The sequence below is a fragment of the Mauremys reevesii genome, linkage group 4 (assembly GCF_016161935.1).
Source record: "Mauremys reevesii isolate NIE-2019 linkage group 4, ASM1616193v1, whole genome shotgun sequence".
Classification (NCBI taxonomy): domain Eukaryota; kingdom Metazoa; phylum Chordata; order Testudines; family Geoemydidae; genus Mauremys; species Mauremys reevesii.
Window position 1 is genome coordinate 131,244,122 of NC_052626.1, and position 24,538 is coordinate 131,268,659.

General features: G+C 46.2%; 1 protein-coding gene and 1 pseudogene across 1 annotated transcript; both read right to left on the reverse strand.

Moving 5' to 3' along the window:
- Positions 1-430: 430 nt before the first annotated feature.
- On the reverse strand, positions 431-7,849 carry LOC120405076 (acidic mammalian chitinase-like). The gene is made up of 11 exons (XM_039538319.1): positions 7,825-7,849; positions 6,297-6,326; positions 5,956-6,157; positions 5,504-5,560; positions 4,666-4,831; positions 4,314-4,438; positions 3,481-3,604; positions 3,029-3,214; positions 2,056-2,175; positions 1,279-1,420; positions 431-704 (listed from the first exon to the last, which is right to left on the reverse strand). The coding sequence occupies exons 1-11, from the start codon at positions 7,847-7,849 to the stop codon at positions 451-453; spliced, it is 1,431 nt and encodes a 476-aa protein (XP_039394253.1). The 3' UTR covers positions 431-450.
- A 2,749-nt stretch (positions 7,850-10,598) lies between these two features.
- Positions 10,599-21,877, reverse strand: LOC120404014 (annotated as a pseudogene).
- Positions 21,878-24,538: the final 2,661 nt, after the last annotated feature.

The following is a 24,538-nucleotide window of genomic DNA, read 5'->3' on the forward strand; positions in this document are numbered from 1 at the left end:
GCCAGGATCATTATCCCCATTTTACAGATGGTGAAATGCAGGCCAGGGGAACTGGGGTGACTTGCCTAAGGCCACACAATGAGTCAGTGGCAGAGCTGGAAACAGAGCCTAGAAGTCCAGCTTCCCTGGCCAGTGTTCTATCCAGTAGGCCAGAGTGTCTCCTTTAAGCTCCCTTCTCAGCAAGCCAGGAAAGGGCAGCAGTCTCCCTCTTTCATTTCAGGTACCATATTAGTGGGAATGTGTATCACAAAACTGTTTATCTAATGGCTGTTTAATCTATGTTGCCCAAGAGGCCAAACTCTGCTCTGTTACCCCAGCGCAACCCTTGTGCGTATGCAGTGACAGAGACCACACATTGTTATTGTAATGCAATGCACGTTTATTGATCATTCTATCGTCTGAGGTCTGCACCTATTGCCGTGAGGTCTGCAAGCCTAGTGGGGGTTCTTTTCATGCCCAGTTGCAGCAGGAGCAGCTGGAGTCGAAGACAAGGCTGGCCTGGCAGAACTGCAGGTAGGTTTTCCCGCTCACACAGTGGTAGAACGCGTTGTTATTACTGGGATCTGGGTAGAGGCCATTGGCTCTGCCGGAGCAGAAGTTGCTGCTGCTACTGCCTCCACTGGAGCTTCCACTGCCTTTGGAAGGGGCAGCCGTGGCTGGTTGGTTAGCACTAGTACCCAGGGTGGTTGCTGGAACCTTGCAGTCTGAAAGAAATAAATGCAAAGGGAGGCATTAGAATGTGCTTTCTTCTAAGCGTCTGAGGCATGGCGGTAGATGTGCCTCTCGAGGAAGGAGTTGAAGGAGGGCAGGGTAGCAGTTTCACAGAGGTGTTTGGGGAGGTTTTTCCTTGCACGGGGGTTGTGGAAGCAAGTGCAAAGGTGCATGTGGGATAAGGCAGCACGCTGGCACCGAAGGCTGGTTTCACTGGCCGAGCAGAGGGAGCAACACAACAGGAGGCGAGAGCAGATAAGACGATGAGGTGTAAAAGACAGAGCTGTAAAGGGCCTTCAAGGGGAGGACAAAAAGCGTGAATTTGGTGTGGTGGAGAAGGAAGAACTAGAGGAGGGATTCAGAATGGGGGGCTGGCGTGGTCAGAATGACATGCCAGGAAGATGGTCTCAACAGCAGCTGTTTGAGTAGATCTGAGAGGGAGAGGTGGGTGTCAGCATGGCCAGAGAGGAGCAGATTGCAGGAGGTAATACAGGAGGAGATGCAGGCCTGGAGAAGAGTTCAGAGGAGTGCTGGTCATCTCACTCCATGCACTGGGGTGTCACTTACTAGGGGTGGTGACGCCCAAGGCAGATTTCAAGGAGTTCATCAGAGGGTATTTGCCTTCTCCACAGAATGTGCCAGTGAAGTCGTCCAGATCAATAGCCCAAACCATGGCGCCTCCAAAATTGTTCTCCAACAGCCACTTTGCCTGTGAGGGAAGATTTTTAAGCAGAGTTGTAAACGCATCAGTAAAGCTACTCTAAACCATACCTTCCCTTGTGGTGAAGTATCTCTTATCTGAAGGTTTCAGGCCCTGAGCCTACAGTCTTTGCTCACATTAAAGACTGGATGTCAATGAGAATAGAATAAGGGTTGCACGCTAAGTCTTTAAATAGCAACAGAGCTGGCATAGAACCTGATGCAAAGTCTATTCAAGACTCCCATTGATTTCAGTGGTCTTTGGGTCAGGGAACTAGAGCAATAGGTACTGGATGTAAATTAAGTACTTTATCCCAAGATGTTAACACTGTACAATGCTGGCACCCTGATCATTTCCTCCTTGAGCCTAGGAACCTGTAAGGAATATCAAGGTGTCTCGATTCCCATCCAGTCCTGAGAAGTGTGACTAAACAGAGGGGAATTCACTCTTATCTCAGTCAATAGTGGGATCCTCTAGGCTGAGGAAGAAGCAATGTGGAGATCCTGTAAGACGTTAACTGGCAAGGGTCATTATGGAATAGTGGCCTCTGTCCCACCCTCCAGAGAGCAGTGTAGCTCTGTAGCCCGATACAGGGGTGAAAGCCTTGACCCAGAGCACAAAGAGATGATAGATAACAGGTTTACCTTAATGGCAAAGCTCTTAGGGTTGTCATAGCCGATCCACTGATTTCCTTTGTAGGCGTAAGGGACTTTCTGAGGAGCATTCCACACGACGGTGGCTCCACTCTTCAAGAAGGTACAGACCTGGGACATAAAAGATGTTTGTAAGGTGGTCCAGGAAGGTCTGTGATTCTATCCTAACTGATCTAGAGGCCTATATCTGACTGTTCATCCAACTCCTTAGTCTCTTTGGACTGACCCAGCACACTGCATCCTGTAGGTCCGACCAGGCTAGTTTTAATGTTCAGGGATACCTCCAGCTGCAGACATCCACTGGAGGTCTCCCTCCTGCTGGCAAGAGGCCACTGTGATTCAGAACCTCATGTCACTTACATTGCATTAGGAAAAGGAGAGGGTCTCTTAAAAACCCTGGGCAGTGCTTCCTGTCTCCGGTTCCCTGAGTTCTGCTCCAACCACTAGGCCTGACTCCTGTCCCAGTCATTAGGCCTGACCGCTCACAACCTGGTTGTGACAGGGCGACAATTCTGCAGTCTCTGGTGGAATTGCAAGGCTGACCGCATGAATCAAGACTGAACATTATTATTTAGTAGTTGTATTGTGGTAGAGCGTAGGAGCACATTCATGGACCAGGGCCCCATTGTGCTAGGTGCTGTATAAACACAAAGATGGTCCCTGCCCTTAACAACTTACAGCCAAAGTAAATACGATCATGGTTCCACCCAATGAAGGGGTTACCAGTCTGCTGGCAAAACTTTCCGAGCTCACCAGAGCAAACAACCCCTAGAGCAGCTAAGTTAAATTTTTGCCATGATGGCCTAAGCTCATGTGTGTGATAAAACGTGGCTGTGTCATTCTGTTCCCGAGTGTCTCTGTCAGAAACATTGTTTTTGTAGACACATCCTCCAGTAAAAACACTGTGTGAACTCCCATAGCTAACACCCATTCCGATTTGCTGCATCCATTTTCATAGTTTTACCTCAAAATAGGCCAGGGTCCCGGCTGACTGGGTGTAAGCTCCTGCGGCACCTGGGCCGGAGGTTGGGGCATCCAGGCCATGGTTGGAAGGGTCACTGAGGGTGAAGGTGCGGGCATAGGCTCCGAATCCAACCATCAGCTTCTCAGCTGGGGCACCATTGTCCTTCCAGTAGTTCATGGCATAGTCCTAGAGGAGACGGCACAGTGATCCAGTCAGAAAGATGTTCCCAAGCCATGGGAATCATAGAATCATAGAATATCAGGGTTGGAAGGGACCTCAGGAGGTCATCTAGTCCCACCCCCTGCTCAAAGCAGGACCAATCCCCAACTAAATCATCCCAGCCAGGGCTGTCAGGGAGATGTTCCCAAGCCATGGGAACTAACCTCCTCCCCCAGTGGAATGATGTGATGGGAGGAAGAAAACAGCATCTGCTTTTCTGTGTCATTACTCACCACGTTGAAGTAAATGTAAGAGCCTTGGTCAGCAGGCCCTGCAAAGAGAGGGCTGTTTTCCCCTGTGAACCCTTCCCAGGAGCCCCTCATGTCGTAGGTCATCACATTGATCAAATCCATGTACCTTTTGAGGAAAAGCAAGTGACCAGAGATATCATTCTAGGGATTTATTTCCCCACCTTTGAAGATTGTGCACTGAATAATGACCCCATCTAATGCCGTCAGCCAGGATGGATAGCTTCAGGGCTCCCAGCCAGTTGAATTTTAAAATTACAAACAGTGCATTGCTGAGTCAGAAGTCAAACTCCCCCCGTGTGTAACTCTGCTCAAGCTAGTGGATTTTCATCATTGGTGAAATCTGCCTAAGAAATGACAGAGCACGGCTCTGTGTGTCACAGATTGCATGGGTGGGAGCTGCTGGAACCCGATTGTGCAGCTCTGCATTTTACTGTGTAACCTTATAGAAGAAAAGTGAGCACTTGTGCTGGCTAAAAAAAGCAGAAGTTTGCAATTGATAGAACAACAGGAACTTGAAGCGAGAGGTGAAAGAGCACATGTGAACTTTTACCATTGGCCAATTCTAGCCCCACATGCCCTATTAGAATCTCCCACTTAAACCTTATGTAGAATCGTCCCTGCTGTCCAGTGTTATTGCTACTTTCTTCTGTCTGCAAGAGCTGGATGGAACTCTCTGCCGGAAACACATTGTGACAAAGCACACGTTACCTGTGCCAGGTGCTTTTCTCTTGATTTCCACTGCACCAGTTTCCCTTCATTGTTTGGTCTTGGCTGAGTGGTTTCCCACTGGGCTTAGGAATTAATGAGACACTTACTTGGACATCTGTGGGATCTGGTAAGCAGTTTCGATAGTGCCTTTGCCACCCGACACAGCTGCGGAAATCAACAGCCTGGGGTTGTTGCTCTGAGCAGCCTCTTGCTCGAAAGCTTCATACATTTCCTGGAATACACCACACAAGGGTCTTAGCTCTAAGGAGAGGTCGAACATCACCAGCTTTCACATGCTGAAGGCTGCGATAAAGAACTGAATGATTTTTGGAGGAAAAGTTTTCCCAAGTCATTCAATATTTGTCAGAGGAATGGATTTGTGTGTGTACATGCTGTATCACTTGCTAGCTTGGATGGCCTGGGAATTAGGATGAAATGCTAGCAAAAAGAAAGGCTGACCTGCAGCAAGACAGTGAAAAGCTGCTGGGTATCGGCAGGGCTGCCTCTGTTGCCAGGGTATTCCCAGTCAATGTCCAGCCCGTCAAAGTCGTACTTGCGCAGGAAGGTGATGGCAGATTGGATGAAGGTCTGGCGGTTCTGAGCAGAGGAAACCATGTCAGAAAACCTGAAAAGACAAAAAGGCAATGGCTAAATGGTGAATTTCAAACATGTGAAACAGCAAGTGACAGTGTAACATGCTTGTAAAGCATGCTAGTGGCTAGTCTACAGAGAGGATAACAGGCTGCTACTGTCACCAGTTAATGGAGCTACTCATTTAGCTGAAGTGGTAGAGGTTAAAGATTTGGTGCTGAAGGTCCGAGATTCTGACCATGCAGAAAGACCATAGTGAAGGTTGTTAAAGTAAGATAGGGGCTTCACATTGTTTGACATATTTCAGCGTCCAATAAAGAATGGGTGAAGAGCATCATTATTTAATGTTGAGGCTTCTCTGATTCCTTCTGCCTAATCCCTCTCCTTCCCACTACAGGAGAAATGGAAATTTAGCAGAACATGGAGTGGATGCAGAACGTGGGTTGGATACAGAACCACTGTGCAATCTGGTTGCAGATAATGCAGTGAAAGGTCATCTCCTGAATGACCCCACCCCCCAACCAATGTTTCTCATGCGGCACTCCACTACGGAGCAGAAGGTAAGGAGGACCTGGCTAGAGGTACATGCTGTGTAAATATGCAGGTCAGGAAGTAGAAATTAGTGGCAAGAAGGAAGGGACTGAGGTGCAAGAGAAAAAGAAAGAAGGGGAAAAACATAAATTCAGGCTGGATATAGGGTCCTTACTTTTGGGTCCCAAAATTCCAGCCTCCAACAGACAGCAGGGTTTTCAGGTCAGGATTGCTGTGAACAAATGATTTTAAAGGACATTGAATAGCAACAGAGATTATGGTAGTTGTTACTCAAATTTACTTTGGACATAATGGACCAGATTCTGCGTGAAAACCCCCCAGAAACCAATGGAATTAAACCGGGGTATCTGAGAGCAAATTCAGAATAGTATTTTCTTTCCACTTCCTCTCCTAATCTGTTGTCCAGTGTTGAACAGTTGTTTCATCCCATCCCACCCTACCCTTGGCTTCATTTCAGTGGTGGATGTATCGTTCGACTTGAACTGCTATACAATCTGCAGAGCTCTGTGGGATCCTTTGGGGGTGGGGTGTATGAAAACACTGTGTAACTGCTAATTATTGTCATCACTGAGAACTCACAAACTCATTGAATAAAATAGCGCTTACTAGGTCTTGAGTCCATTGATGCCAGCATAGAGGGCCACGTCATTCCATTCGATGGTCTGGATCTGGTTGTTGGCCATGCCAGCAAAGGCATAGATCACGTGAGTGCATAGGCATGGGTCAAGGTTTTCGGGCATGTAACGTGCAATTCCAGGTCGGTACTGGCACCAGTTGGTGAAGTAGCAGACAATGTTGGTAGATGAGCCTGGAATTTAGAAGGAGAAGATCGGGGCGTGTGTCTTGGTTATTAGATAACATGCAGGGAGAGCAGGTGGGGCTATGTTTTTCAGCCCCCTGTGAGTCAGACATGAAAATTATGAGTAAAAACACACATGTGCACTTACCCAGCTGCACGTGCAGCAGAAGGGCCAGACCTAGTGAAGGAAAGGAGAAGTTCCATAATTAATTGCTCAGACTCAAACCCAAGGTATGTGATTCTCTAGCAGCCTGCTTTTACCCCAGGGAGCAAGCTGAAGCCCTTCAGGGTTAAGCAAGAGACAGACAAGATAAGAATTCCATCAACTTGCAGCATTTTCAGCGGCCTGTGGTCTTTCCCCTGTGTACTGTGCTGCTGAGATGATGGCCTACTAATTTCCAGTTCTTTTCAGCTCTTTGGGATATAAAGAGCCATCCCACCATCAAGAATCCTGCAGTGCTGAACACTTGCCACTGTATGCTGAGATCTCAGAACACTTGCCTTGCTTGCTACTTACAGGAGGTAGGGAAGGGTGGTACTGTAAGGCAGGATAGGGTCACAGGAGTTAGTGATGGACAAGGCCTACTAGATTATCAGGTTTATTCCCCTAGCTAGAGCGAGATCTAGGGCTAAGATCAGAGATGAGTCGAAGTTTGTCTAACTTATTCTTCCAGCCTCCTAGAGTTCCACCATTTTTGACTCTCTCTAAACTCCTTGGCACTGAGCAGTCTAACTCTATTACTCCTGGCTTAAATGTATGCAATTGTGAGAGGAGTCAGGCTGCCCTAGATTTGCACCTAATTACCGAGGTGTAATTTTCACCTCTCCCTAATCACTGTTCAGTTTGGCCCAGGGAATCAAATGGACTCTTAATGTAACAAGGCTTATCTTTGTCAATAGGAGTTGCATTCATTTAAACGAGAGAAGAATGGGGTCCAGGAAGTCTAAGCTACCTTATATATCACCTCTGAATTTGTCCTGACAGAGGAAATATCCAATATTAAACTGACGCTAGATCTTATATGTCTCTCATTTAATCACCTCTCTGTTTCTCATGTCATTATCCACTGCACTATGTTACCGACCCATAGTAGTGCAAGACTTTTCTATAATAATCAATAACAATAATTTTATTCATTAAGTGTTATGTCCTCCCCAGGCCTCTCCCAACCAAGAAAGAGTTTGCTCTGGTCCAACACATTTTCTCTATTTTATCTGCTTTCTAGAAGAACATATGCTCTTACATCTACAGCAATGAGGAGTAAGTAACTAAACAGATAGGTGATAATACCTAGCTCTTGTACAGCACTTCTTATCAGAAGATCTCAAAGAGCTTTACCAAGAAGGTCAGTATCAATAGCCCCATTTTACAGATGGGGAAACCAAGGCACAGAGAGGTGATGTGATGTGCCCAACATTATCCAGCAGCACAGATGGGAATAGAACCCAGGTCTACCCGAGTTCCAGAGGAGTGTTCTACTTTATCCACTAGGCCACACCGCCTCTGATAGTAAGCTTTGTGAGACTATCTAGGGAGATAATAGCTAGCTAGGCAGACAGACATGGATGGGAAGGAAATCTGTTTCATTACCAGAATTATTCTGTTTCTATAAATAACAAAGAGAAGTCGTCTTTCCCTAGACTCACTGTATAACTGAGTCTCTCAAGATACTCACCCATCAGAAGAAATAGCTTGCCCATTTTGTTGCCTGTGTACTAACTCTGTTGAGCACTTGCCTTCCTTTTATAAGATGTTCTCCGCTCCTCCTCAGCTACACGCGTGACACCAGTATGTGTCCCCGTCCCATACATTAAACAAAAGGTTAATCTGTAATTCCAGGTGGACTAAACTGAAGTAGTTACCTCACACCACCAGCTGCCTCCCTCTGTGAGTAGTCCCTTTATTTCTAATCTCCAGTAATCAAGGTTGATGGATAAGGGGGTCTGGTTTGAATGTGAAGTGCTGGATGCCCCCGCCCCCGCCACAAAAGGTTAAATCCCGGCACTGGAAATCTCAACATGCTGGGTATTATGTAAGGAAACCACAATAACCTCACAAATATATGTTACAGCAGGAAGCTTGCCAATGTAATTATAGAGGTCAGAATATCATGTAACCCAGGAGGAATGACATTGCAAGGGGCTCCGTAAGCCTATTTTCAGAGAGGACAGATAACAGAGCAGCCCAGCAAACACATTTGCCCTCTGCTGAATTTACTCTGTGTCTATCCCTTTTCCCATTATTTTGTGGGGCTCATTGGCCCGAGGGACCACTAGTAGGAGCCATTAGTAGGTTCTGAAGGGAGACCCAGACAGAAGATGATGGTTGGCTCCTGGTGGTTGGAAGATTCCCAGGGCCCAACATGGGGGTGAGGGAAGGATGGAAGGCAGGAAATGGGGGAATAACCAACTCTACAATAACACTGGTCAAAATTTTTCAGATGGAACGTTTTTCTCTCAGATCATGCCATTTCATCAAAATCAAAGCTTTCTGTGGGAACATATCGATTTTGTTGAAATTCCATCCGGAAAAGTCGTGTTTTGAGCGTATCAGAATGGAATGTTTCAATTTTTCATTTCAAAACGACTGAAAAAAAGTCAAAAATAGAAGAAAATTTTATTTAAAATGTAATGTTTCGAGTGACCGGACATAAAATTAAAAAAAAAATTCATTTCATGGGAAATTTCAATTTCCTTTTTATTTTTTTCCCCACAATTCAGAATGAAAACAAATATTAAAATGCCAGAATTTCCTGTAAAATGGAAATTCTGAGTTTGACCAGCTCTGTCCTTCAGCCATGGTTATCACTTACTTTCAGTGAGCTTGTGTAAGGGTTTTCATGTGCCTGATACAGGAAATGGGGTGAATTTCAACCTGGCTCCCAGCTAAAACAGCAAATGCTAACAGGAGTTATTCCAGAAACATGGTTCCCTGTCTTTTCACAGAATCGCAGAATATCAGGGACCTCAGGAGGTCATCTAGTCCAACCCCCTGCTCAAAGCAGGACCCATCCCCAACTAAATCATCCCAGCCAGGGCTTTGTCAAGCCTGACCTTAAAAACCTCTGAGGAAGGAGATTCCACCACCTCCCTAAATAACCCATTCCAGTGCTTCACAACCCTCCTAGTGAAAAAGTTTTTCCTAATATCCAGCCTTTTTGTCTAATGTATGTATGTGACTCTATCTCTCACTTTACAAGAAAATAAAACATGTTGTCCATTTACTTCTAAAGAGCCTTTCAGTGCAATATCACAATCCTTGGCAGAATTCGATATTTTTAAAATCATTTTGATATATGTCAACTTTTATTTTTAAGCATTTTTTTCTGTTTTAATCTATTTACATTTTCACAGTAGTGCAAAATTATGGGGTTTAAGCATTTTTTATTGTTATTGGTTTACATTTTCACAGTTGTGGGAAGTTATGGGCAGGTCAGACAATAATTACTGACGCTGAGTACTAGGGTGGTGGCATTTTCCATTTAAATAGGTGTCGCAATACATTGTTTTTCTCCAAGCCTGGAGTAGTGAGTATAGTTGGGTAGATGGAGTCTGCCCATTGAAAGTCTAAGGGGCACACATGGCATACCTCCCACTCAGCAGATCCACTGGCAACCAGAAGAGGTTAATATGACACACGGTTTCCCCCAGGTGAATTATAGTTTACTAGTGGGTGACTGCTCCATAGATCTTTGATATACTGAACATAGAGAACCATATCCCTGGTTTTACCAGTAGCCTGCTAGCTGCTTACCTCCTGAGCTCTAAAAGGAGACTGATTAGCCACTGCTTTCAATGGAATCTGTACTGGGGAACGGGAACTGCCAGCATTCCTTTGCCTTTGGAAATCTCTTCCCAAGCATTCACTGAATCGACCAGGATAAGATTGTGCTGAAGACCTTGATAAGATATAATTATGGGCCAGCTGTGGAGTAACCCCAAATTGCAGAGAGGCGATGAAGCTTATCTGCAGGGGGGTGGGGGGAATAATAATGGGGCTTGGGATGTGATAATCAGACTGCTTCAGCCGCTAATGAGCTCGTGTTTACAGAGCTGGAGGTTCCTGCTCCATTTACAACTGATTCTTGTGCTTTTCTGTGTTGGAGGCTTGAGGTGGACATTTTACCCACCATCATTTCTGAGGAAGGAGCAGGGGTAGGCGGGGATGGGGGCAGTCCATCTCCTTTCCTATTGCTTCATTTAAACAGTTTTCACTCCCACTGTTTTGGGTCCCTTGGGCAGGGCCAGCTCCAGGCACCAGTTTATCAAGCAGGTGCTTGGGGTGGCAACTCTGGAGCGGGGTGGCACTTTCAGGTATTCGGCGGCAATTCGGTGGAGGGTCCCTCAGTCCCGCTCGGAGTGAAGGACCTCCTGCTGAATTGCCGCAGATTGCGATTGCGATCGTGGCTTTTTTTTTTTTTTTTTGGCTGCTTGGGGCGGCAAAACCCCTGGAGCCGGCCCTGCCCTTGGGTGACACAATACACAGTGTAAGGTGAAAAAGGGTGAGGAGGGTGTTTGTGGTGCTCCCTGCCTTGGGCAATTCTGAGGTGAAGGGGCCCTGTTGTCCATGGCTTTATTACAAAATGAGAGGAGAGGAAACCACCAGTGGATGTGCTGGTGAAAGAGAGCGGGTATGCCACACGTGAGTGTTGTTTTTGAGCAGCATGTCTTCAAACTCTTTCCCCATCCAAAGAAAGAAAGTGAGACGGTTTTCCTCATAGTGCATTCATAGCTTCATACTCTGCCGGCTCAATTGCCGGAGCTCAGCTTTGCTTTCACAGTTCCTATTAGAGGATATGGTTTCTTCTGGCTGCAGAACATGGCATCAAAATCATCCAGGTCCACTGCCCAAATCATGGCACCTCCCAACTTCTTGTTCTTCAAATACTGAACCTAACAGAGGGGGCAGGGAGAAAACCCACAAAGAACCTGATTAGGTGCAGGCGATACACAATATTTGGACCCCTCTGCACTATGGGTGAAATCCACCAGCCTCAGGCCTATTTAACTCTCAAGCAGGGGCATCATTTGCTATGGGGCAATGGGGGCCGTTGCCCTCCCCCCAGATCTTGGTTTGCCCACCTCCCAGACTTTTCATAGGTCCATACTCCATTCCCCCTGCCCTTGCTGGATATAATACAATCACATATAATGCTCTACAGGCTGACATAACTCTTCCCATCCCCCAGCCTTACTGCCCCCTCCCCCCACCCTGAATTTTTCTGAAATGACACTGCTGCTGTCAAGTCCTACTTCAGTCTTATTTTGGGAGCTTCAATGGAGTTAAATGTTAAGCCTCATGCTAGCTCTGTGCACTGGGCGGCATCTCCTCCACCCCCACTCCGTTTTCCTCTTTGAACACTAACCTTTTTTCTTTACCAAGAATGGAAGCTGCGCCACTGGTGGCACTTCCCGGGCAATGTATATTGTTGCACAGGGTATAGCGTGTCACTGTGTGGGGGTGGGGGGGTGAAGGAGTGATGGCGTAATCTCCTCCATGACCACTTTTCTAGTGAATTCCTGTGTCAAAGGGTATCCTGCCCCTTGAAGAGCTGGAGGCCTGGGGCCAGCCAGCACTGCTCATTAAGCAGGTGCAGCTGCAGAGGGGACAGGTGTTCCCTAGAAAAAGCTGGGATGTCAGTGAGGAAGGAGGATTAGGAGCAGCATGGAGTTCCCTGGGACGGGAGGCAGTGAGAACCGGCTTGGGGAAACGGGCCTCTGGGGAGAAAGCCCTGGGATGAGGAGGTCGGCAGGGAAGAATCCTGCAGAAGGCCATGAAGCAGGAAGGACTGAGAGAGGCAAAGGGGAAAAGCCCCTGGGTGCTGTATGGGCTGAGAAATTGTTTTTTGTGCTTGTCACCTATGTTTGGTAAAGAAAACTGTGCCTAGAAAGAGACGTTGGGTTTGGCAGTGGGTCCTTGGTGGGCTGGGGATGAGCCAGCATTTTGCGCCCCTCAAGCTGGTGCATTCCACAACTATTCTCTCATTGTAGTTTTATAACCCCAATGGAGATGTGGCAGGGAGCGCCTTGGTAGGATCTAGATGTGGATCCAGGTGTGTCTGACTCCATCAGCAGCTAGAAAAACCAACCCAACCCTCCCTTCAATTTGGTGATGGGTTTTTAACCAGAGCCTGGAATAGATTATGTAGAGAGGGCAATGGGGGAGGAGGGGTCACAACCGTAAGAAGAGCAGACTTTGCCCTGCTCCTCCTTAAACACACTGACTTTGGTTGTAATGCTTTGCTCGTCGTCATACCCTACCCACTGGTTTCCTTTGTAGGAATACGGGACCTCTTGCTCCACAATTCGCTTGGTGGTGGCACCTGGTGTAAAGGTACAGATCTAAAAAACAAACAAAACCACACCACCAGTTGGAGACTGGAGAGGAATGTCAATGCTGGGTCCCTCTCAAGGTGTTGTTGGAAAGCCCAGTGGTCACCCGGAAATGACAGCCATTATGCCATATTCACGGTGCATAAGGGTGATTTCCTGGGAGCGAGGGCAAAACCCTGTGAATTAATCCCAATGGCCGGTCCCAACAGAAACAGAGACACTGATTCAGCTGCATCCCCCAAGTCAGGCAAGATTAAACAGAGCAGCATCCTCCCTACCTCATAATAGGCCAATAATCCTGCCTCTTGAGTGAATGGGCCGGGTGATCCAGGCCCAGAGATGGGCGCACCAATGCCTGTCTTGGAGGAGGAGAGGGTGAACGACCGTCCATAGGTGGGGATTCCCATGATGAGCTTCTCAGCTGGGGCACCCTTGCTACTCCAGTATCTCACAGCATAGTCCTGTAGGAGCGGGTATTACATGTAGTTTATAATATATTTTGCACTGTAAGCTGATTTTACAGTAAGGTAGCATTGCTGGCATTTGCTTAATGATTGGCTTCTTGTTCCGCTATGAAAAACCTCTCTACACATCCTAATCAGAGCTCTATGACCGCTTGCATCTTAATATTTCTGGGCATGGATCCTCTTCATGGTGACAAATGGTTCTGTGGTCAGGGAGCACACTCCCTACAGGTTGAAGTGGCAAAGGGTTTCCTGTGCAGAGAGAATCTCACTGTCTCATGTGCCAGTTTGGTCTTTTTGTGCTGTGTATTTGCATGGCTAATTACTCAGCCATCATGTGCAAACTCATCAACTTTGCATCTGCAAATTTTGCACGTGCCTTTTTGATGGGCCACTGATAACTTGCCCTTAGATGTTAATTCCTCTCTGTAATGTTAACGGGATTTCTGGTTACTGGAGATAAAGAACTATTCTGCAGAGGGGTGTCTGCACCCACAGAGATGGCACAAACAAATGCAGAATTTCCTCATTCATTTCTATTTGCTTGGGGTTGTGACACACAAACTCCTAAGGATTTTAGAAAGAGATAGTCTCATAAATGTTGATTTATTGTTGGAATACTGATCACTCACATTCCTGATCCCACAACCCCCTGATCCATTTGTTATGGTACCAGCATGGGCGGCAGGTTATATATTTGTGTGGGGCCCGGGCCCCAGCAATATTCAGGGCTGGGCGCCCTGCTCCAGCAATAGTTGGAGCTGGGTCTCTTCCCGCCCCCCGGTCCTGCCTGGATTGGCCCCGGCCACCGCAGGTCTCCCCCCGCCGCCGCGACCCTGCCTGGAGCAGGGCCCAGCCCCCGCGTGCCACCCCCAGTCCGCGTGGGCCCCCCCCCCCCGCCGCGTTGTGTTGCGTCCCTGCCTGACAGAACGCAGCGCGCCTCTCCCCTGCCTGCTGCCCAAAGGGCTCCCAGCAGATTTGCTGTCTGCTGCCGCAGGGTCCTAGTGCCTGCCCTCCGCCAGTACTGGCAAGGCAGGCTGCCCTTACCCTGAGCCTCTCCAACCCCAAACCCTCAGCCCCAGCCAGAGCCCTCATCCCCCTGCACCCTAATCCTCAGCCCCAGCCCTGAGCACCCCCACATCATGAACCCCTCATCCACAGCCCTCACCCCACACTCCAAACCTCTGCCCTAGCCCTGAGCCCCCTCCTGCATCATGAACCCCTCATCCACAGCCCTCACCCACAGCCCAACCCTCTTCCCTAGCCCTGAGCCCCCTCACATCATGAACCCCTCATCCACAGCCCTCACCCCACAGCCCAACCCTCTTCCCTAGCCCTGAGCCCCCTCCTGCATCATGTACCCCTCATCCTCAGCCCCACAGTCCTCACCCTGCACTCCCTCCTATCCCCAAACTCCCTCCCCCTTCCCACACACCCCTTCCCAACCCCAAACTCCATCCCAAAGCCTGCACCCTTCACCCCCTCCTGCACACCCACCCCCTGCCCCAGCCCAGAGCCTGCACCCAGCACCCTTCCTGCACCCTAATCCCCAGCCCAGGATCTGCACCCCAGACCTCCCCCGCCGAGCCCCCTCCCAGAGCCTTAGGCAGGTGGGGGCGGAGTTGGGGGGGGCGGAGTTGGGGGCGGGTTCTGGGCCCCACCAAAATGTTTACAAACTTGCCACCCATGGGTACCAGAAATCTCCCATGAAATTCATAACTTACAACATTATAGTAAGAAGAGGATTTGGAGTCTTCTTTACCCTGGAGAAATGGGCTGACATGTCCTGTGACTTTTTGCCAGGAACCATGGAAGTCAAAGGTCAAGAGGTTAAGGAAATCTACAGCCCTGAAGAGAAGATAGCCTGGGGAACAGTGCAAATGCAAAGCATCTTGGATAATGGCTGAACATGTGGATTAATTACTCTGTGCAGAATCCATGTGTGGCTGCATATACTCACTCTGAGATTTTGTCGATTTCATAGTTCCCTCACAGCTCCCACTGTTGCACTCAGTATGAGCTTCTGCTTCCCTGTTTTTTGAGCTTTCTCCTGAAACGCATTTGCCATCTCCTACAAGACATTGCCAAATCTCATCTGAATATCCAAAATGCCTTACAGCTATATTCCTGCCCTAGACTTTGGGGAATTGCAAACAATGGTGCTTTTGCACCTGCAAACATTTATTTTTTTCTGTGAAATTTCACGATATGGGATTTTTGCATTAAAAATGCTTTCATTGCACATCCATCTTTGCTGAATAATTAGCCTAATTTTGCTTGAAATTATCCATTTTTGAACAAAAAGTATCACAGGGTTCAAATTGGATTCATTTGCCATTTTTTGCAAAATGTTTTGTGATACCATGTATCAAAGAATTTATTGAAATCATTTTTAAAATAATTTCTGAAAATATGTATCAAAGAGGTAGCCGTGTTAGTCTGGATCTGTAAAAGCAGCAAAGAGTCCTGTGGCATCTTATAGACTGACAGATGTATTGGAGCATGAGCTTTCGTGGGTGAATACCCACTTCGTCAGATGCATCCAATACGTCTGTTAGTCTATAAGGTGCCACAGCACTTTCTGAAAATATGTTTAACAAAAGCCTGGTTTTCAATAAGAAAAATTTCAGTAACAATTTTGAAAGCGATTTGATAAAATCTTGGGTAAAATATTATGGAAAATTTTGCCAAAGCCAGAAAATGTCAACAACTTTTTTCAAAGAGCTTCATTTTTAAAAGGCCACTTTTTAACCAAAAAAAGAAAAAAAAATCCAGAAAATTTTGTCTATCTCTAGCAATCATCTATGTCTAAAAAAATCAACTAAAATCTGTGTGTGTGTGTGTAGGAGGGGTATGTTGAGATAATGTACTTCTGTATTCACACCCTACACACTATTGTAATAATTTTTTAACAAAGTAAACCTTGTTAAGGTATAATTTGAAAACTCGTAATTTGCTGATCAGTCTCATCCTGATAACATATGTGTGGCAACATTGTTTGTGAAGTTATAAGATTCCACTATATGAGGTTATTACCACATGTTCCAAACTCAGCTTGATAAACAGGTCTATTTCAAACAAAGGATTGTGTGCTCTGCTTACTTTGCATTTAAGCAGTAAACAGAGTTATCAAGCAGGAAGAGAAACAAAAAAAGCTCAGAAAGGTGAGTAAAAAGCAGCAGGGACATCTTTCCACATAGACATTTTTTCTCCCGGTACCCAGCTGGAAATGTTTTTCATGAGGGGGACATAAACTATAAAAAGGAGGAAGAAACACCCTAAAGCTCCCACCCATCTGCCCAGGGATTCACTGCATCTGAAGGGATAAAGGAAACAGCTGTTGGATGGGGAGAAAAGTCCTGACCTAAGAAATGTTGTCAGTAAGACTGCTGAAACCATATGGTGATAACACTTTGCTTTGAATTTAATATAGTTTGTTAAGTTAGGCACCAGTAGTATTTTATCTTTATTTTTCTTGTAGACATTTTTTACTTTTATGCCTAATTACTTATACACACTGAACATCTGTCTCTTGGTAGCTATCCAATTCAGTGTGTTTAAACTGAAGTGTCTGGGAAACTCCATTTGGTGTGGCAAGTTGTGTGCATATTATTTCTATTAAAGAAACAATGGACTTTATATAACTTGTATTGTCCAGGAGAGGGCTGGGCAGTACAGGACATACATTTCTGGAGGTAAATCTAAGACTGGGGATGTGTTGAGGTCACTCTGCAGTATAACCAAGGCTGGTGAGAGCCAGAGTGTAACCCAAGTGTGGCTGGCAGGTTGCAGTTATACATAAACTCAGAGTGTGGCGTTCATGTTGGAAGGCTGTTTGTGAGTGGCCCAGGTGGCAGCTACTTCAGCAAAGCACCCAAAGTTACAGGACAGGGGTGACATGGCTGCTTATCAGTCTGGACTGTGCCCTGATATGTCACGGTGGGGAGGAAGCTTTTTAAAAGAGGAGGGGGAAGACTGCCAGTTGCACTTCCAAAATAAGAAGGTGGAGGAGTTTGAAGAATCAGGAAGCCCCATGTGATTCTACTGGAAGAGAGGGGAGCCTAAGATAAGCAAAATTTAAAGCAAAAACAGCATTCATCACCCGTTGTTGTGTGCAGAGTAGTTGTAGCTGTGTCAGTCCCAGGATATTAGAGAGACAAGGTGGGGAGAGATAATACCTTTTATTCGACCAAGCTTGTCTCTCACCAACAGAAGTTGGTCCAATACAAGATATTACCTCACCCACCATGTCTCTTTAATAACCTGTGATTAGGGTGGCCAGATAGCAAGTGTGAAAAATCAGGAAGTGGGTGGGGGGTAATAGGGCCCATATAAAACAAAGCCCCAAATATCGGGACTGTCCCTATAAAATCGGGACATCTGGTCACCCTACCTGTGATAGTTAAAATGATCCCAGCATTTGTGGTATTTCCAAGTATAGGAGATTTTGCAAATGCAGCAGTAAAGTAAAATATCTCAGTATAGTGCATTTTAATGAAGTCGATTGCTCCACCTCTTCTGTTCCTGTGTCCTTACCCCTACCAAGTATGAGTATAGTTGAGTAAAGAGGATTTCATCCCTCAATTTTAACACACCTGGCTCAAGCTAGTGAAATGTCCTTTATTCTTCCCTTCTGGGTAGATCCAATAGAGATTGAAGCCATCAAATTTGTTCATCTTCAGGAATTCTATCACTGAGCGAATAAATGTCCAGCGACTGGCTGGAGAAGACACCATTCTGGAAAAGCTGGTACACATATGAGATATTGTCAGTGTTAAAGGAATGTTTTGACCCTCCCAGATTCAAAAAAACCAGTCCTGTCCCTTTAGCATTCCTCCTCTCGACAGGAACAGGAGTGGCTCTTACAGGAACGCAGTAATAGAATAGAATTCATCATGCACAGAAATCTTCCTTAGGTGAAAAGACGTTTACAAGGCCAGGACCATGTTGCAGTTTATATTTTCTGCAATCAAAATATAAACACACCAGCTCAAGCTATCGTAGTACAGTCATGTCAAGATTGATTCTCCTCTCGCTTGCCTTAGTGTCTCCTGACATCAGTGGCATTATACTGCTGCAGAACTGGTTAGAGCGAGAAGAGAATCAGGCCCATTCACTTTTCTGCATGTGCTGATGCATTCAGGAGTGAACCACCCTTAGAATAGCATCTGCTATTGGGAAACCAGGAGCCTGAGAGCTATGAAGTGTGGTTAGAGGGGGAAAGTTATGGTGGAGAGTATCTACAGTGGGTGGAAGTCACCCGCAACAGTTCTAGAATAACCTGATCACATTTCCAGGAATTTCCCAGCTTGATCAAACCATCTGTCAGCAAAGCCTTGTTCTGCAAGTACTTTCTATCTCAGCAACAGTGGAAGCTCATAGGATCCTCCCTACAATGATTATTTTTAACCAGATAATCCACATCTGCCCCAGATAATCCCAGCAGCATTTGGACAATACAAGGAGCTATCTGTCATGGAAAGATGGCCATCTGGACATAGCAGTTCTAAATACTTGACTCACCAATCTCTCTTAAACGTAAGGATCCAAATTTGTCCCTTGACACATTTTGCCTAGATATGGCAATAACTCTTTTAAGTGTGGGACATATGCTTCCTGCCAGCTGCAGCAGCATTTGGCCTTTATCTTCCCATGGCAAGGTTTATTTGGAGCATCTCCCCCAGCAGAGACAGATGATTAAAACAGTCATAGGGGATCTATCAACAACAGAGTCATCTTCCTTTTCTGTGCCTCTTGACTACTCTTGGACTGATTTGTCTTTCACTAGCATGGTCTTGAGCCAAACAGGAAGGGCAATCCTAATCTTACCTGTCGGGACCCGTTTTTCCTCCATCAATGGACAGGAGGGTCTTGAGGCTAGGATTCCTGAGGAGAAAAGGGCATGAAAGGAGCAGAAGTTGGTTACACTGTCTGGCTTCCACTTCCAATAATCAGTGAGTGGCGTCTAATGCTGGTCCAAGCCTGCTCAGTTATGGATGGCAAGACCTACACAGAGGAGAATTCGGCACTGCCATCAGCACAACCGATTATTTTGTGCTGCGCTTTCTATTCAAACAAAAGCAAAAGGAAGAGACCGAGGTCCTGGATTTTATTCTTGTGTTTGCCAACTTTTCTCTATCACTGACTGTCTCTGATCTAGTATTTCTATGCATATCTGTTTCTCATCCATCTTGGGTAGTTTTGTGTTGCAATAATATAAGAAGAGTTGTTTCTCATCCAGGACTTATTTATTTGATGAACAACCTAAAAAATGTGAGGCCATTCAGATAAACGATTCCAGTTTTGGCCTGTCTCTAATCATGCTCATCTTCTGGAGTGATGGATTTTTTCAAAGAAGGCCTCCCCTTTAACAATGCTGCAAACATGACCATCTTGGCTCCTATATCCAATGGACTTAGTCCTGGCTTTTGGATGTATCTGAGTGCTGGATTTGGCTTAATGGCAGTATTCCCACTTCAAAATAAGTCCCTCCGTATATCCACAAAAGTTGCCGTGGTTGGAAGAACACTGCAGTCAGGAAGCAGGAATCTCCTCCGTTACTGGACTCACCTGCTTTTCAGTCCATTGAAAGTTTCATAGTGTGTGGCATCGTTCCATTTGGAGGTAGTGAGCTCATTTTCGCTTATGTTGGCAAAGCCGTAAATGAGGTGGGTGCAGAGATGTGGGTCGATGTCATCAGGGACAATGTGCCCCCCGCCTGGCCTGGCCTGGGCCCAGTTTGTGAAGTAACAAACCAGTTTATAGGCAGAATCTGTTCAGACAGATAGGAAGGAAGCAGAGAGGGAGTCATTCAAAGGGTCTGTCTTCACAGCAGAATTAGCTCAGACTCTTACCTGGGTGTTGCATGGAACCCTGCTCCCATCCACATATCCACAACCTTCTCATGTGAGTTTGGTGGTGCTTTTTACCCAGGCTAACTGGCCTGGCTGGTGGTACACCCCACAGCTTGGGTGCTACTTTCACCCTCCCACTTTGCAGTGAGGATGCCGGCTAAACCACCTGAGTGCTCATAGTCCTCCAGTGGCTTCCCACAATTCTCCCCATGTGCTCAGAAGGACAGAGGGGTTCACTGGAAAGACTCAGAGAGCAGTTCAGCTTAGTGCAGCACAAAGGGCCATGTCCTAGCGATGTGTGTTGTGGGGACATAAACACTTGGGCAGGGCTTTGTAGTGTGACTGTCAGACCTGGGGTAGGCTAACCTCTGTGTTCAGACCTGGCTGCCAATCATTTGTGTTAATTCGCAGTGAGAACAGACTCAGACATTGCTTAGGGCAGGGGTTGTTAAGAAGCGGACTGTGGGCCAAATCCGGACTGCCAGACACTTTTGAACAGACCGTGACATCTTTTTATTGACGTATTATTATTGTTATTGTTGTTTCTGTATTTTCTCTGAAGTCTGGACCTTGTCTATACCTTGACTGAGGAATTTGGACATTGACAAAAAATAATTGATTATCCCTGGTTTAGGGCCTGAATCAAAGCATTCAGCAACAGGTCTGTCTCCAAACTGGGTAGCAGCAATGATTTCTAAGGTCCCAGTGTGTTTCTTCAGAACAAGCATTCTCTCTCAATCCAGCCTGAGCCTTTACAATGCAGCTGAGAAGGACATAGCAACTCACCGCACTGAAGAAAGAGGAAGGCAGCTAAACCTAAGGCAAAACAACAGGAGAGAAGTAAGTGATTATCTAATCCTCTGAGCTCTCTGAATCGCTAATTTGCTGGCTCCAGCAGATCAGCACCTTGGCGAGATGCTGCCATGCATGAGATCTCAGGTCAGATATGCTCCTAGCAGCTAGCAATGTGTTTTGGCCAACAATTCCATACCCATGAGAATGGAGCTTTCAGAATGGAGCTGGCCAAAAAGGTTCCATCAAAACGTTCTTTATCCAATGGAAAACTGGGTTTTCGGTTAAATGAAATTTCTCACCCAACTGTCTGCTCTCCTTGGATTTTCTCCCTCCACTTTTTGTCAAAAGCCTGAAAGCTTTTCAGTTGTAGATTTTCTTTAATTTTTTGTTTTTTGTTTTTTGGCTGAAAACTCAAAATTTCCCATTGAAAAGTCCAATAAAATGATTTTTGTTTGGTTTTGTTGACACAGTCTGCAGAAGCAAAACCCATTTCCCAACCAGTTTTACTCAATATTGATCTGACTAGAGATGGAAAAAAATATAATATTGTTCAGCCCCCAGCTGCTCCTGGACTGGGTAGTTTCATTCTCAGGGACAGATTCTGCCTTCGTTTTTACAGCAGTTTTAACCTGGATTAATTCCACTGGAATGAATGGAGCTACTGTGTCAAACGGGTGATAGAGGAGAATGAGATCCAGCCAGGTACAAAGGACACATCTCCCTTTCAAACGTGCCTGACATCTGGGTAATTTGAGAAACAGACATCTTTTTGAACATGCATCCCTTTCCCTATGAAAAGGGACTGGGACTGATTCTCCACTGCCCTGCATCTTGAGTTGTCACTTTCACCTGTACAAGAGGGTGCACTGTTGGTTTTCAAGTTACAATTTATTCCCAGCTCCCATTTCACCCTTAGCAACATCACCAGCATGGAATCCCTCTATAACATCTGACTTATCTAAATATCTTGCATGTCAAGAACTCTCCAGTAAAACCCACAACAGTTCCAAACCCTAGTTCACCCTCACCAGACTTACCAGCCCAAACGAAGGTGTGACCCGTGCTGGTTGCAATTGCTTTGCTTGTGGTGTCCCAGAGAATGGATCTGGGTTCTTCGACGTTCCTTTTATGGATGTGGCTGTTACACCCACCCCAATTTACAGGAACTCAGCAGCCATGAAATAAAATAGGAGAGACAAGTTCTTCCTCTTAGCCATGAAGGGATTTTCTGACCTGGGAATGACTGCACAATCTCCTTTCAGGATGGGTGGAGGTGTTGCCATCCTGTTTTGTTTCCATTCTCCACATGACTTTTGGGAAGTCACTCCCATACGGAAAACCTGAAACAGAACATTGGTTACCTTGCAGATCAGCACCTTGCCTTGAGGTCACATTGTTAATCAGTAGCAGAGCTACAAACAGAAGCCAGGAGTGCCGATTCCACAGTCCCCTGCTGTAACCACTACACAAGATTCCCTGCACAGGATGCATTTGTTCACTGTTAGCGTCAACACTTTTCACTGTATATAATACATACAGCAAAAAATACATCAAAAGAATCCTAAGGTTGCAAAGGCAAGCACTCAAAAGTTAGGATATGCCAGAATTAAGGTGGACCTGGCAACCTTAACTCTGCCCTCTTGTGTGTATGCATTACATATAGTCCTCAATGACATGATCACATACTATTTTTTCCCCTGCCTGCCTCATTGAGTGCACAGGATGAATGGTGCTCACTGAATGCCCAGCTATTCAATATTTTGTTTTCTCCTCCTTACTCAGCGTGTGGCCTGAAGCTTTATTTACTTACCTTGCTCTGAACAGAGAATTATTAATTTCCTCATGGCCTTTTCTATGGTGTTCATCATAATAGCTGAGAATGTCACAAACATTAACTGATTGATTTTCACAATACCCTGTGCAGCGAGGTGATACTATTACCCCTGATTTACAGGTCTGGAAATGCAGCATGGAGAAATTAAGGTCAAAAGTGGCCACTAATTTTGGATGACCTACTTGAAGCACGTCACTCACGCCTGATACGTCAGAGTACTTAGCATTAAATAGCACGGTGCATGCTCAAAGCACAGCTCCCAGTCACTTCAGTGGCAGCTGGGAATGCTCACTCCCAGGGTCTCGAGTTGGGCATCTGGAGCACATTGTTAACGGAGGTGTGAAAAGTTCAGTTTAAGGGAGTTGCCCAGCAACATATGGGAACTCTGTGGCAGAAGCAGGGATAGAGCCCAATTCTGCAGGGCAGCATACAGTTGCCTTCCTCACGAGACCCTCTTTTCTCATCCTGCAGTCCCCTGCCTCATTCACACACACCTTCCGACTTCTACAACAAATGAAGCAGGGTTTCTCCAGGCATCAGCCCCCTTCACTACCTCCCACCCCAGAGCAGGTCCATCCTGTGCACTGAATGAGGCAGAGGTCCTGTGGAAAATGTAGTAGGTGATCATGTCATTAAAGACTTATCACACATACAAGGGGGCCAAATTAAGGTCGCAATGGCTGCCTCTGATCATGGAGAAGTATAATGGAGCCTTGAAAATCCCAGAGATCCTCACTGTTACGTAATTTAGACTGTAACATCTTTGGAGTAGGAACTAGAGCTGAGCAGGAACCAGAATTTCTGTACCGTGGACAAATCAAAGAAGGTTTGCCCACAACTGTAACAAAACATCAGATATACAAAAATTTTCACGGAATAGGTATTTAAAGAAAAATTATGTCTAGCCAGCTAGCTCCCGGACTCTCCTGCAGCCCATGTGACCAGCTGCTGGGGAGCCAGTGCTCAGTAGACCCCAGATGTCCTACATCCCTGGGCCAGCTGTAGTAGGGACCATATTTATGTCTCCTGTAGTACAGCTCCTAGCACAATACCATAATATAGATATTTATTAATGCCACCCTAAGAGAGTCCACTGTTAGGACCTTTGCAAATCCAAACTGCTGTCAGCTAATGCCAAAAGCACTGATGGTCTTCATATGGTATTTTCTTTACCCCAAACCATATGGGGACATATTAGTAAGATCCCTTCGGAAAATGAAGTTAGAGACTGTTTCCTTGTTAAATCTGTTGTGGATTATTTACCAAGGGGAATCTTTACTGCTGAGATCTTAGGGTACGATCCTGAACTCAGGAGCTGCTGCCCTCTCAAGTCACAGTGCCAACTGACATATGTTAAAACACTGCAATAATTCCAGTTCTCCTGGAATAATGAAACAACAAAACTAGATTTTTTCCAGATCATTTCCTCTGCTGGTGTAAATGGACACAGCTACATTGAAGTCAATGGAGCACCGCTGCTGTTTGCCAGCTGAGAATCTGGCCCTTCTCATCTAACTGGCTATCTGTATGCATAAATAACCACGCTGGGAGTGTAGTCATGGCAATGACATATGCAAATTAGGTGTACACACTCACACACACTTCAGCTAGTGCAATTATGCACCAACTTTTCTGAAAATCTAGCCCAGAATTTCATATGTCTATGCAACGTGACTAGACTGCAGAGCATGCAATCTAAAATATCAGACAATAATCATCACTGAGTGGTTTGGTTCATTTGAAGACTCAGCTTGTTTCTCGAGAGAAAGGATTGGAAGTTTCTTCTCACCATCCTACACTGCCAACCTGTGGAACCAGGAATTTTGTCTGCAAAGCCTTTAGGCCAGTGGTTCCCAAACTTGTTCCACCGCTTGTGCAGGGAAAGCCCCTGGCGGGCCGGGACAGTTTGTTTACCTCCTGCGTCCCCAGGTTCGGCTGATCCCGGCTCCCAGCGGCTGCGGTTCACTGCTCCAGGCCAATGGGAGCTGCTGGAAGTGGCGGCCAGTACGTCCCTCGGCCCGCGCCGCTTCCTGCAGCTCCCATTGGCCTGGAGCAGCAAACTGCGGCCACTGGGAGCTGCGATTGGCTGAACCTATAGATGCAGCTGGTA

What these genes read in the sequence shown, in the direction of transcription:
- LOC120405076 (XM_039538319.1), bottom strand. Translation starts at nt 7,849, where the DNA reads ATGGGCAAGCTATTTCTTCTGATGG. An exon ending in CAAGCTATTTCTTCTGATGG is followed by an intron (nt 6,327 to 7,824) that starts GTGAGTATCTTG and finishes TTCCTTCACTAG; the next exon opens with GTCTGGCCCTTCTGCTGCAC. An exon ending in ATCAATGGACTCAAGACCTA is followed by an intron (nt 5,561 to 5,955) that starts GTAAGCGCTATT and finishes ATTTGTTCACAG; the next exon opens with CAATCCTGACCTGAAAACCC.